Source organism: Euprymna scolopes, chromosome 22, assembly GCF_053919585.1.
Source record: "Euprymna scolopes isolate OS-2025 chromosome 22, ASM5391958v1, whole genome shotgun sequence".
Lineage (NCBI taxonomy): Eukaryota > Metazoa > Mollusca > Cephalopoda > Sepiida > Sepiolidae > Euprymna > Euprymna scolopes.
The window spans coordinates 81332777-81347214 of NC_136503.1; the positions used below are offsets into that span (position 1 = coordinate 81332777).

Here is a 14438-nt window from a genome sequence, read left to right on the forward strand (position 1 = left end):
AGAAAACAGACAGAGCTATTAAACCTAACATAGTGATACAATGCAAGGAGAAAGAAGCAACCTTAGAAGTTAGTGTCTCCAATGATACTGAGATAAATAGAGCTGAGACGGAAAAGATAACGAAATACCAAGGTCTTATGTACGAGATAAAAAGAAATTGGAATCTTAGGAAGATCTCCATTATTCGAATAATTATAGAAGCAACCAGACTCATGAAAACGAATTTAAAAAAAAAACAAGAGAGATACAAACAATTGCACTTAAAGAGACGGTTAGAATCTTTAAAAAAAAAACATCTCTCTGTTGGAATATATGAGATAGCAGGTGAATGTCTGGCATCTGGTAGGATGCTCCATCCCCAACTAGAACAAAATGATAAGAAAATTGGAAACAAATGGTTCTCTGAAATATACTTCTCTTTTCTAACACGTGATCTTTTTTAACCAATCAGAATCTTTCAAAATCCACTTATTATCCAACATGGTTAAATGCACTATGCGTGTATGTGATATGAGAGCTGCTAGATCTATTGTTTCATCCTAATTAGTTGGCCAAACACACATGTAAATCTTTTTCATGCATGATAGACATTGCACTGACCTTCTATCACTTGGACTGTTATATTTTAGTCACTTAAGAAAGAATTGCTACTTCAAACCAGCCCAACTCCAATGTTATTTCAAACTTAAGCATGACAGTCTCACATTAACGCTGTTTTAAACGTAAGCTTACCAGCCCAGCAGAAATGCTATTTTCAAACTTAAGCATGAGAGTAAAACAAATGTTATTTCAAATTTAAACGTGATACCTCAGCAGAAATGTTATTTCAAATTTCAGCATGACAGCCGAATTAATGAAGAAAGCATTTCATAGAGATGTTCGCACTCGTGAAAAATAAAATGCATCCACTCAATTTACCCATTTTTTTTTTTTATTTGCACATTTTCAATCAAGGGTCGCTATTTCAAATTGATTTGTGATGAAATGAAGCTTTTTCAAAGATGTTGTAATATGTGTCCCATTGTCTTTATACATACATGGAGGGTGTTTGCATGTGGGTCTTTTATTATCTTGTCTGATGCCTCTCTTCATTGTGTTCCATGAATAGCCGTTAAAGAGAATGCATCTCTTTTCATGAAGAATGACACGAAGAAACGTCTGCTGAGAGTTTTTCCTAAATGATTTTATTTTAAGAGAATGAACTTAGCAGACTAATCTTATCTTAGCTAATTATTTAACTTTCTAACCTATTGAAATGAGTGACACAGATGGACATTCCACTTAGATTATTCTACATTATTGACAGTGGCTCATTTGTATGGCTCCACAGAGAGACTGCTCTGAAAACCTGCTCAAAAACGTGACCTCTTTCATTATCTCTCTGCCTTATCAATGGCATTTGACCTCTGTCCCTGCCTCAACTTTACGTCACCCATCTTTCATTTAACCCTTCAACGATTCTGATTTACTGGTCTGGTTTATCATGGACTTAATGTGAATTTTGACAAGGGTCACACTAACTCACTTAATTGCCATTTATGTAGGGTTCCTAATATGTAGCAAAGCAAGGAAAGTTGTTTTTATTTTGTTCTGCAAAAGTTGAAAATTTGAGCAACCTGACATAGATATCTACTTTTGGTAGTATATAGATAAATAAGCTTTATTTTTTTTTCTAACTTTTTTTCTTTTTTTTTTCTTTTTGTTTTTCTTTTCATACTTGAAGATGCAGCCAGAAGAAAGCAGCGAATCCACCAAAGAGGAGAGTAAACCTTTAGTGGATGATAAAAGTGAATGTGGCATCCAAGAAGCATACACTGATTGTAAGTAAAACTTTGTTTCTTACATATTTCTTACTTATAAACCTCAGCTTAACATTCACAGGCAACAAAAATCGAAACAAATACATTGAGGACATTACCAAGGCTGCTGCAAAGAAAGTGAACTCCCTTTACTGTGCTAGAAAATTACTTGCACCAGAGAGTATCCTATATGTTTACCAAAGCATGATTCACCTATGCATGGTGTATTGTTACAACATCTGGGCTGGTGTTGTATCTACCACTATTCTTTCATGCTTAGACACAATCCAAAAAGAGTCTCAAATCTGATAGATCTCACATAATCAGCCAAGCTCTTATCCCTGAGTGGCTTCCGGGCCTTGATAAGTGGTGATCACTGTGTAAAAAAAAAAAGAGAAAAAAAAAAAAGCTCTCTCTGTCTCATTGCCGCAATGTGGCATCCCTGTTTGTAAAATACTTCAATGAAATGTGTTGATGAACTCATAGCACTTGTGCCCCCCACAACGTACATACTCCCTATTAACCTGACAAGTAACAAAACCCACCCTTTCACTGTTGGCGTCTCTAGATGCCAGAAAGTTTTTTTACAGCTAGACTTTGGAATTCCATTCATGTTTCCTGCTTTCCTATCTGTACTAATTCACAGAAGTTTAAATATCTCTACACAGCCACCATTCGCCAATGCATTGAGTATCGTTGTTACATCTCGGCTGGTGCATCTAATAATAGTCTCTCACACTTAGACACGGTCCAAAAAAAAGAGTCAAATCTAATAGGTCTCGCACTATCAGTCAAGCCCCAACCTTTGTCCCATCGCTGCAATATGACATCCCTGTGCTTGTTTTACAAGTACTTTAATGGAATGTGTTCTGATGAACTCTTAGCACTTGTGCCTCCTTGACGTAAGTACCCCCCCGACTAACCTGACAAGTAGCAAAATCACACCTCTTGACTGTTGAGACCTCTATAGAGCGAAAAAGTCTTTTACTTTAATAGTTTTTTTTATCAATCCATTTTCATCCCAAACAAGGCACAGTGCCACTTTGATGTAGAGGGCTACTATCGGGGATATAAGTTGCAAGGATACTATGTAGGGAGTTGAGCAGTGAGATGTCTGTTCACATTACACTTGAACTTCTGCATGTCAGTACAGTAGGGAAAGCAGGAATCCGGAAAGGAGTTTCAAAATCTAACAGTTCTGGGGAAGAAACTTTCTTACATCTAGGGATCTCTACTGTCTAGGGGTGGGATTCTACTGCTTGTCGGGTTTGTCGAGGGTGTTTACGTTGAAGGAGTACAAGGGCTTGCAGTTCATCAGAGCATTCACTATTAAAATACTTGTAGAACAGGCAGAGGAATGCAACATTTCGTCGATGAGACAGAGGTTGAAACTTGGATGAAATTTCAAGAACATAGGCAGAAAGAGTGACCATGTCTCCAAGATGATGAATTAAGATAAGTAAATCTTTATCCGCTCATTTCATATTAAGTCCAAAATCAAATTTTTTTTTTTTTTACATAGAGGTCACCACTTATCAAGACCTGGAGGCCACTCAGGGATAAGGGTTATTGCGTGTACAGTAATCAATGAGATAGTATTATAGTAATCATTAGTATTGGAGATTTGATAGTGTCTTACTAAAGGGGGCGGTTTGTCAGGAATTTGTTTATGTTGGACTTGAAGACATCCAAGTTGTAGTCAGGTGGGAAACAGGCAAACGGAAGAGAGTTCTACAGTCGTGCACTTCTGAAAAAAAAAGCTCTGATCATGGAATCTACGTTTGGATTTAGGTACAGATAAAGAGTGGGGAAAATTATTGACAGTGTTTTCAGCTAGACGGGTGTTTCTCATGAAAGGTTGGTGAGGGGGGGACGAGAGATTGGAGCTCAGACGAGCACTTGCCATGGAAATAACGATAAAACAAAGACAGGCTCGCAACGTCTCTTCTGTGAGACAGAGGCTGCAAGAAAGAGAAAAGGGCATCCCCCACTAAGCTACGAAGTCTTTTTTGTACTCTATCAGGATAGGCTGTTTTTAGCAGCTCCTGACCAGATGTGGCAGCAGTACTCCATCCTTGGATGTACTTGGCTTTTATACAGATAGAGAATTGCATCAGTAGTGAGATATCTTTTGGAGCGGTAGAAGGATCCCACCATTTTCACAGCGACCTTGGCAACAGACCTGATGTACGTGTTCCATTTCAGATCAGGAGTAAAGATCAGACCCAGAAGCTTGTCAAAACATGGAGCCTCCCCAAGACGAGAGCCATCCATTTCAATTGATGCCAGATGGGGATCAGAGCGTTGATGATGTAAAGATAGAAGCTTGGTTTTAGATGCATTAAAAGTGATCAGCCACCTCTTCCCCCACTGTACCACGCGCTCAGAGAGAATTAGAGAGAACTTTGTCATTTACGGCCTTTAATGTGTTGCCATAGATGGCTGTGCCATCAGCATAGATGTCAACGAATGATTTAAGTATGTGTTTTGGGAGATCATTGATATAGATCAGGAAGAGAGTTGGGCCCAGGATAGACCCTTGAGGGACTCCAGCATTAATACTGTGTGCCTCTGATTTCTGCCCATCAACCACTACTCTTATGAATCTATTGGAGAAAAATGATTTAATGATTGAGAAAACATTTCCAGTTATACCATAGCTGAAAATTTTGTGAAGTAGGCCCTTATGCCATACCTTATCGAAGGCCTTTGATATGTCAAGAGCAATTGCCCTGGAAAGGAAGCCTTTGTCAAGAAATTCACTAATCCTATGAGATATAACCGTTAGCACATCTGCTATAGATTTTGCGGAGCGGAAACAATATTGCATGTCACTAAGAAGGTTGTTTCTGCTGAGGTGGTTGACTACTTCTTCATTTAATATGGATTCCAACAACTTACTCATAACACACAGGAGACTTATTGGTCTTTACTGAGAGGGAGATGACTTTCCACCTGAATTCTTAAATACAAGGCATACTGATGAGGTTTTCCATGGTGTGGGGAAGCATTTTTCCTTAAGGCAACGCTTAAACAGTTTTGTAAGTATTGGGGACAAGTTCTGGTTGGAGCTTTTTCAACACTATAACGGGAATGCTGTCAGGGCCAGTTGCTTTACTGGAATCAAGGTTATTGATTAGCTTGGCGACCTCACGCACAGATATTTGTATGTTGCATAGCGTGTTGTCTGTTATAAGAGGAAATATGGAGAGTTGATGGCCTTCATCACATAGGGTGGAATTAGCTGCAAAGTTCTTGGCAAATAGTCTGGCCTTGACGGATGCTGACGAGATGACCTCAGGTCCATTGATGATGGTTGGGATAGAATGCACGCTTCTGTTCAGAATCCTGTTTGCTATTTGCCAAAACTGGTGGGAACCAAGCCGCTGCTCATCTACTTTGGATTTAAATTTAGTCTCAGTACATCTATTACATTAGTAGCTATGGAAAAAGTGATTTCTGTGGGTGATGGCAGTAACACATTCTGGGGAGAACCATGGCTGGCTGTTAGGTTTTTGTTGGAATTTTTTGGATGGTATGAATCGGTCTATGCCTGATACTATAGAGGACACATCCTTTTTAAACATGGAGATAGATATGAATGTATGGAAGGTATCCCAGTCAGCCATAGAGTATCGATATACAGTACGGTGGAGATGTATGTCTGAAGATTTATTATATTTCATTTTTATCTTAACTGATACAAGGAAGTCGTCGGAGGATCCCAGGGGAGATAGAACGGAACATGAACATAGCTCAGGGGAAGTTGTGAGAAAGATGTCTAGAAGGCTTGCATACTGACCGGTACTATCGGGCACACGGCTGGGTTCATGAACAATCTGAGTGAGGTCATAGGCAGTGGCAAAATCATGACAGAACCTCCCCTCGTCATCGGTCTTATTTGAGTTGGTCAGCCATTCCACATTATGGACATTGAAGTCACCGCAAATGTGAATGTTAACTGAAGGATGAGCAGACAGGATGTGGTCAATTTTCTCAGATATGCTCTTAAAGATAGTAACTCCACTGTTGTGGGGGCGATAGAGGGCAAATATAAATGCAGTGGTGTAAGCTAGTGCAACCCAGAAGCACATATAAGGTAAATTAGGGTCTTCTCTCGAGATATCCCTACCACATGGAAAGCCATCTTTAATGTAGGCACATATTCCATGCTTGGGGGTCAGATTTAGATGTTAAGTTAGAGTATCCTTTAATTATTAATTCGTCTAGGGAAGTGGTTGGCCCTATGCCAGTTTCGCTTAGAAAGAATATGTCCAGTTTCGTCTCCTGTAATTGTGTTTCAACCTCTGGAAGGTTGGAACGTAGACCCCTGATGTTGTAGAAGGAGACCTGGTAGTAGGAGTCTAGATTGGAGGATGGGGTTCTAGGTTTATTCATGTTTTTTTTTGTTTTTTTTTGAGATTTGTCATGCTGAGGTTTTGGGATTCGTGGAGCAGGTCGATAGACTTAGTTGGAGCAGGACAGAGAGTGAAAGTAAGAGAGAAAAAGACAAGAAATTTTTTTTTTTTTTTTTGTAGCACATGAAAAGGTAAAGTCATAACAATTACCCACTAGTATGGCATCGAGAGGCCCTACCAGAAACTACTGTATGGTCCAAAATCCATTCACCAAATGGCAATACAGCAGCCCCTGTACTTTGCACCTGCTGATAGGACAGCCTCCTTAGTGGTTAATCCAAAAGTGCGGGTCCTTGACTATCAGGCGGATAACGTCAGCCCAGATGACACGTTTACCTCCAGCACCCTTTACTAGTGACATGACCACAAGGATAGACATAGAAACAGAAATTTTCCGACATCTCAAGCTGCTGTTCACAAAGTACTACTGACCTGGAAAGCAGCTTTTTCTTCACCCTTTATCAGAAAAATCACTCATTGGAAGTGAGGACTGAAGGACAAAAAAGGAGAAGCGAGAGTTACTGGAGCTACCGATAACGCATCCACATACATTATCTACTCTCCATTGCATTTAACACTATTTTCTCCTTGTATCTATCTTATTCTCTACATTTTTCAGACTTATTTTAACCATCTTTTCTTCACTTATTATTTGAAAACAAACTCCTAAATAACTGAATAATCTTTTCACCATGCTAAATTGATAGTATAACGCTGTCTATGAGAGGGAAATTACTAAATAGTTTATGCTAATTTATTTAGATGAGGGCAGAGCTTTATTTAAGTATGATACTCAATATTTTTTTCAACCATGAGAGGACGCTAAAAAAAATAAATTAAAAAAAAAAAGTGATATTGACCCCCTCCCCTTTCTGCACTGCTACCTCTTTTCAGGGCACCTATTCTGGGTTAGGGTTGGCCTAGTTATAAAGCTTATACTTTTGATCTATCACTGCACCGAAACACTAGGAAGGAGGCCTCCTTGGTCATAGTTGACAAATTTCCTCGAGCTCGTAACATCACCAAATTGTACAGTCTGTAAATTTATATCATTAAAGAAGTAGATAAGCTCTGCCATTGCCTAACTTCCACACTTATTCCTTGTCAAATTAGCCAACCACAGATTTACAATGCAAGGGACTCGTTGATTAAAATAACGAATCATAACTCCCCCCATATACTAATTATTTTTCTCAAAACTGAGCAAATGCTGCTACTAGTGTGCTACGTATATCCAGTTATATCCGATAGGTCTATTGAACTAAGATGAATGAAACTCTTTATGTAAAAATACGGACATAATCCTAGTGTTGAATAAGCTAAGAAAAATTGACATGAAAACTGCTGAAATAAATTGTGGTTGGCAGCAAAAATGTTGAATGAATTGCAAGGATTATAATGATATCTTGTATGTTTTTTTTTTATTCACCTCAAACAAAACGTATTGCTACTTAATCGTAAGAGGCTACTATTTAGGATCATGTTTAATAGAGGATTATGGAGAGTTCACAGTACACTTAAACTTCTGTATGTTAGTACTGTCAGGGAAGCAGAAAATAGGGAGGGAATTCCAAAGTTTAGCAGTCCAAAGGAAAGAACTGTCAATGATCCTGTAACAAGTTAAGATATTATGTGTGGATAGATTTTGATAACACTTTTCTAATACCCATAGGCAGTACGGCTGCTGCTGTTGTTGCTGCATTCATGCAAACATACAATTTTTGATAATAACCACTCATCCTTTATGATGTCACACTGCTTTTGATAGCTACCATTCATCATTTATGACGTCATCCATTTTTCAAGTAAATGTATATTTCTCATGGTGAACTGGATTCACCGTTCTTTCCATTAAAAAGTATGGATGTTAATACAAGGTTGGTTCTTAAACGTAGCCAACTTTCCTGAGTATGCACTCTGACAGGGTATAAAAATATCCCCTTCTAGATCAGATCCGGCAGAAATCCCCAGTGACGATAAAGTAAAATAACAATAAAGGACCACAATGTGTAAAATTTTATATATTTAATACATAAAGACAAGTCGGCCATATTCTCAAAATTAGACCCATCGATATTTGATTTTAACTAGCCAATAAATTACGTAAATTTTCGGCCTGTTTCTTTACGTAAAGAAAATGGATTCTAAACTATATTTGTGCAGATATTTCCTTTAATATGAGAAACTTCACAATAAATAGTACTAATTTTCATTGGATAATCATCTGTGTTGATTAGCTAATCATATTGCTGCTTTTATTACAAATAAGGAAAAATGCAAATAGCTGCCTATATCTCATCACTAGGTAAGTGAAAATGATTGTTATTTATTATACATTTCAGTTAAATTCAAACCATTTTTCTACACTAGAGAGATTAATAACTAAGAAATCAATTGTTTCTTTTGTTATAGGAAATTGTAATTTTCTGCATTTATCCAGCGTGCTTTCATTTTTTTTTTTATATAGATATGAATGTAGTGATTATTTATTTTAAATATGCCCAATGCCATTCCATTCAGTGGTTTTTAGTCTTAATCAATGGTGATTCATTGATAAAAAAACAAAGAATTTCCTTGTAAAATCATTTGATATGTTTCCCAGTTTAACTTGAGTAGCTGGTGGCAAATAGTGATGTCTATCTTCATCTATTATATAAAGGGTAGTTGTTTGTGTATGTTTGTATGTCCAACTAAAAAGCAAAAACTGCAAAACAAAGGCCTACAAAGTTGGTAGGTTCTTGATTAGCATTGCTCTTGATGAATAATATCTAAAATTAAAAAAAAATATTTCTTCTCTTGGATCAACTGGGCTAAAAATAGTCTTTACTTTGGAATGTTTTTGGTACTTGTGCAGATTTTGAACCAGACATATCAAAACTTGGCTTTGCCTGTCAATCGCCAGACTATTCCGAGCGTCACCAATGATCAAATCTTAACAATGGTACGAAACAAAAAATGGAAATTGTAAAAAACAAAAACAAAATGACATAATTTTGTTTTAATATTCATTCAATGAATTCATCTAAATAATTTTAATATGCTGGATGGGGGGGGGTTACAAAAATCATTTTTATGTATTTTTGTTTTAATCTTTGATAGATAATGTTTAGCAAACTTTTTTGTTTTTTCAAAACAAATTATGTATTTTTTATTTTTAAGTTTTTTTGGTTTAAATTTTTCTTTTCAAAGAAATTTGTAAGAAAAGGTTTTAAAAAAAAAAAAAAAGGTCCATTTTTTTTTTTTTGTGCATCTGACAGTAATGTTGCTGTTCATCTCTATGCTTTCCATGTAACATCTAGTTTTGTTTTGTTTTCTTTCTCTCAATATTTATCCAAAAGTCGTCTGCTCGTTGTTCAGTGTCTTACATCAGATTACAAGCAAACTCAAGCAGTTGGCATCATGTTCCAGGCAAAACCAAACGGATGCTTAGATACAGCTTTCCTTATTCATTTGTCTATCTTTGGCATGAAAATACTTTTATCTCTGAAGCAAATACACAATATACTGAAACTTTGTACGAAATTAATATTTTTTTCACTATCTTCACCATAATGTTTAGTATTTGTTCTCTTTCTACAAATGTCAGAGATGTATTGGATAAAATTATTACTTTTCACTCATTATGGGGTAAATGGATCAATCTTTATTTTCTTCACATAAAAAAAAAATAAAATAAAATATTTTCAGCAGTTTATTGTGATTTTCTTGTTCACTAATAATGCAAGGGAGACAACTCTGCCAAATGAAAAATTGGTCAGAACAAGGAGAGACCCATTCTGAGAAAATTCAATCCGTGCGTTTAGTGATGAAAATACTATTTCAAACTGAACCGTAACGGATTAATTGATAAATGGGTGAGTAGATGGATTAGATATTATTATTGGTTACTATAACAGCCACTTTAATTTCATTAAGAAATTTATAAACTCTGGCATATGAGGCCTGTCTAAAAAGTATCCGACCTTCGGCTAGAAAAATATTTCACATACCTGACGAGGTTTGGACCCTAATCCCCTTCAAAGTAGGCCCCTTGTGCTTGCACACACTTAGCCCATCGACCCTTCCACTGCTGGAAACACCACTGGAATCTTATTTTGGAATGGTATTTATGTTCGCTTTCACATTTCACATTATCTCTTCTCTACTTTCAGAACGAGATCCTCTCAGTGTACACACAGACACTACTACTTTATATATATATATATATATATATACAAGATTTAAATTTAAATTAATTAACTTCTCATTATGAATTTTAGAATACAGTTGCTCAGTGGATGAGGTGGAATGAAAATGGAGAAACAAAAATTCACCCTCAGATCTGAATTAAGACTTTATAACAGCAATGTCTTGTTCACACTGCTGTATGGAAATAAAATTTGGCATCTCAATAGCAGCCAAGAGAAAAAATGAGATGCGTTTGATTCCAAGTGCCTTAGAAAGATTCCAGAGATCAAATGAAGTGATCAAATTATTAACCAAGTAGTCAGAGATCACACTAACCAACTGGTATTATCGTTAATAATCTTCAAACAACATCTAGGCTGGCTTGGGCATACTCTAAGATTAGAGAGAAATGTCAGCCAAATGCTTCAATGGACTCAGATAAAAAAAGATCAAAAATGAACTGGAAGCAGACAATCAAGAGAGAATTACTGGAAAGAAGCTGGAAGATCGCTGTGGATCTAGCTTCAGATTGAAAATGATGGTATAGTTTAATTGCCTCAAGCATTACAGGATGCAGAGGTTCCTAAGTTTAAATCAAATCAACATAGTGAGAGAGGGTGAGAGAAATACAGATAACTAAGTGATGAGTGATCTGTTCGGCTATAAATTATCAGGTTGACAAGAAAGGTCTTGCGGTTTTTAACTTTTAAATTCAGATGAACATATCTGTTGTGGAGATGTCCACTAATTAGCATACATGGGTGAACAAGATATAGATAAAGGTATTAAGTCAGCAAGACCGGGGAGCTGTGTTCGAACGCCGGATAGGCAAGACGCATGTGCCGGTTGCTCCATGAAAGACTTTAACACGCCCTCTGCCGGACAATCTTCCAACTGCAGTACAACTGCACCTTTGTAAATATGTATTATATTTTCGTCTTAATATATTTGTTTTACCTTTACTTTCTGCGTTCGTGTTGTTATTGATCCAGACACAACAATATCTTAGTTCAAACAAAAATTTATTAATCGAAATAAGCACCATCAGAATCAACACACTTTTGCCAACGCAAAAAAAGTGTATTTATGCAAATAACGTAAAAATCTTGCATTCTGGTGGCGATGAAGGCGTTTTTGATATCGCTTAGGTTTTTAAAGCATTTCTCATGCAGAAAGTTGTTGAGTTGCTTGAAAAAGTGGTTGTTGGTGAGAGGTCTGGAGAATATGGCGGACGAGGCAGTGTTCAACTTCTGCAGGATCGGTTTAGCAACATGCAGTCAGGCATTGTCATGAAGGAGAATTTGGCCTTTTCTGTTAACTAATGCTGGGTGTTGTTGTTGAAGTTTCTGATGCATTTAATCTATTTGTTGACAGTACTTCTATACTGTAACGGTTTCTATGCGTAAAAGAAGGGAAGATAACACTTCATAATGCCGTTTCTTTTGGTTGTTGTTCAATTCGTGAGGCACCCATATATCAAGTTTTTTTGTCTTTTCAATCTCTCAAGTGTTTGGAAATCGTTGTATACATTGTCATGTTATACAGAAGCAAGTTCTCTAACAGTTGTGCATAAATTGTCTTCGACTAAAGCTCTTAATTGATCGTTTCCAACATCTGATGGCTGACCACTACGCTCATCCTCAAGACCCTTGTCGCCACTACGAAACTTCTTAAACCATCATTGTGCTGTGCATTCATTAGTGGTTCCTGGGCCAAACTTTTGTTGATATTGTTTCAGCAACTTTTTGGCCTAGCTTGATTTGAAATAAGAAAATTTGTGTGAATTTGCTATTTTTTGCATCTTGTATTCAACATTCTGAAAAGATAATTGTTTTAGAACGATTGTAATTTAAATGACTAGATAGAGTGAAAAACGCTCTTTAAAATTATATATATATAAAGTAAAGGTATTATAATGAAAACTTATTTGAAAATACATCATTTGAAATCAAAGTTAAAAATTCTGCAAGAACTTTTTTGTCAACCTAATAGAACATTAAAACAAAATTTCTTTGCAAACATAACTCAATCACAGCTACCAAGAGAGAAGGCCAGTGAACATGTCAGCATAATGTCAATGCCAAATCGACTTGTAGGTAAAGGGTACCTAAAGTTTCCTGTGTTCAACCACGTGGTCACACTAATAAGCATAAAAAATATGGCTGTGGTACCGAACCTCCATGTATGTTCTTCTAAAGAGAAAGAACAATTCTCCATTTGGATAATTATTATAATTGCACATTGGGATAATTTTAATCTAACAAAATATAGTAAGTGGACTCGTTTTTGAACTTTTATTTCTATCGGAAAAAATTGAATAGTTAATTTTAATTTATTTATTTATTTTTTTTTTTTACTGCAAAACAAACAATTTTTACATAAGAATATTTTTTCAGTCCGTTCTTTTAATAATAAATAAAACTTTTCATTGAGTATTTCCAAATATTTTAAAGTTAGAAGCATTTTTCAAAACGTTTTTTTGGTGTTTTTTTTTTGTTTATGATCGATGAATTCAATATTTTAGCACTGGGTGTAACTTATTTCTTTGAAATATATTTAAAACGTCAAGTTTTTGTTTTTTTATAATATTTTAAGTTTAAATAATTTACATGACTGAAACTGGAAATAGGAAATTTTTTATTCTCTTCCGAGATATACGAAAAACAGAAATGAATTAAAAATTCATTAACTAATCAGTTTTAATTAGTTTAAGAGTACATTAAATTCTAGTAAACATAGTTTCTTGTTTTATCTTATAAATAGATGTTGTTTGCACCGTGCTGAAATATTATTTAGAAAGAATATTATTTAACGGGGGGGGGGGGACTTTCTAACTATTCTGCACTTTCACCTAACAATTTAATGAAAAAAAAGGAGGGGTTTGTTTTACTATACACATAGATTCGAAAAAGTTGTCAAAAAACACATATCTAACAGATAAATGTTATCAAAGACAAGATAAATTACTTTTCTACCTAACTGGATAAGTTTTTAGTTAATGTAAAATGTTTAGTCGGTTTGAAAATCAGTGTTTATCGATATATTTGAAAAAGACAAATGGTGGTGAGCTCTCTGTTGAATACGTTAAATTTGGGAAAATGTGTTCCATGTAAAAAATTATACAAAATACTGTTTGAAACTCACTCAATTTATGTTACGGTAACATAGGCTGATATATATTGAGTTTCTAACATTATTTTGTAATACAAAACCTTGAATTTTTATGATACCTTTTTTGGGGGTTTGTTTGACTATACATGGATTCTAAAAACTATACAAAATAATAAACATGTTACATTAAATAAAAACACTAAAAGCATATCCAGTTAGGTAGAAAAGTAACTTATCTTGCCTTTGATAACATTTATTTGTTATATATTTGTTTTTTGACAACTTTTTCAAATTGATGTGTACAGTTATACAAACCCCAAATTTAATTTAACTTAGAAATACTATTTAAAATACATGTGGATACACTGCACAAGCACCCTTAATATTATCATAATAATAATAATAATAATAATAATAATAAAAAACTGGTGTAGATGGCATCGACTGGCACCACATCAACTAGTTGTGAAAGGTCAGGGAGGATGGAAAGATCGAAGTGGGAGAGTACTAACCAAATCTCCACTGGAAGTGTGCAGTTCAAATCTGGTACCTTGGGGAGGCATTTTGTCACCCAAACCCCAGGACACATCAATGGCCGATGCCAACGAGAAATCAATGACAACGGCTGTTGCAATAACATGCAATCATCTGCACAAGTGGTCAAGAGGTGGAGAACACTGGAAATCTGGGGAGACTTGTTGTCACTCGGTCTCCAGGGAACACCACAGGTTACTGCCAATGAGCAATCACTGATGATAGCTTATGAGGCAACTTCTAATAAGTGAAATAATAATAATAATGTCCCTTCCCAAATTCACCACAACCCTGATTTAATATCGTAAATGTTTACTAAATTTTCTTAGTTTTTAACCAATGTTCACATTATGGTATGATTGTCTTTTAGTAGTTATGTGAACTTCATTTCTGTATTCATGTATTCTGC

At 35.7% G+C, this 14438-nt stretch overlaps 1 protein-coding gene across 6 annotated transcripts in view; it reads left to right on the top strand.

Annotated features, from left to right (window-relative positions):
• Positions 1-14438, top strand: part of LOC145243504 (FERM domain-containing protein 8-like) — a 218103-nt gene that overhangs the window by 113401 nt on the left and 90264 nt on the right. For 5 of the 6 annotated variants that reach the window (XM_080106459.1, XM_080106461.1, XM_080106463.1 and 2 more), the window contains exon 2: positions 1724-1820. In XM_080106459.1, coding sequence (XP_079962585.1) covers positions 1724-1820 — 97 coding nt within the window. Of the gene's footprint in view, positions 1-1723; positions 1821-8028; positions 8523-14438 lie in introns of those variants that run through there. The other variant, XM_080106465.1, reaches the window with a different exon arrangement.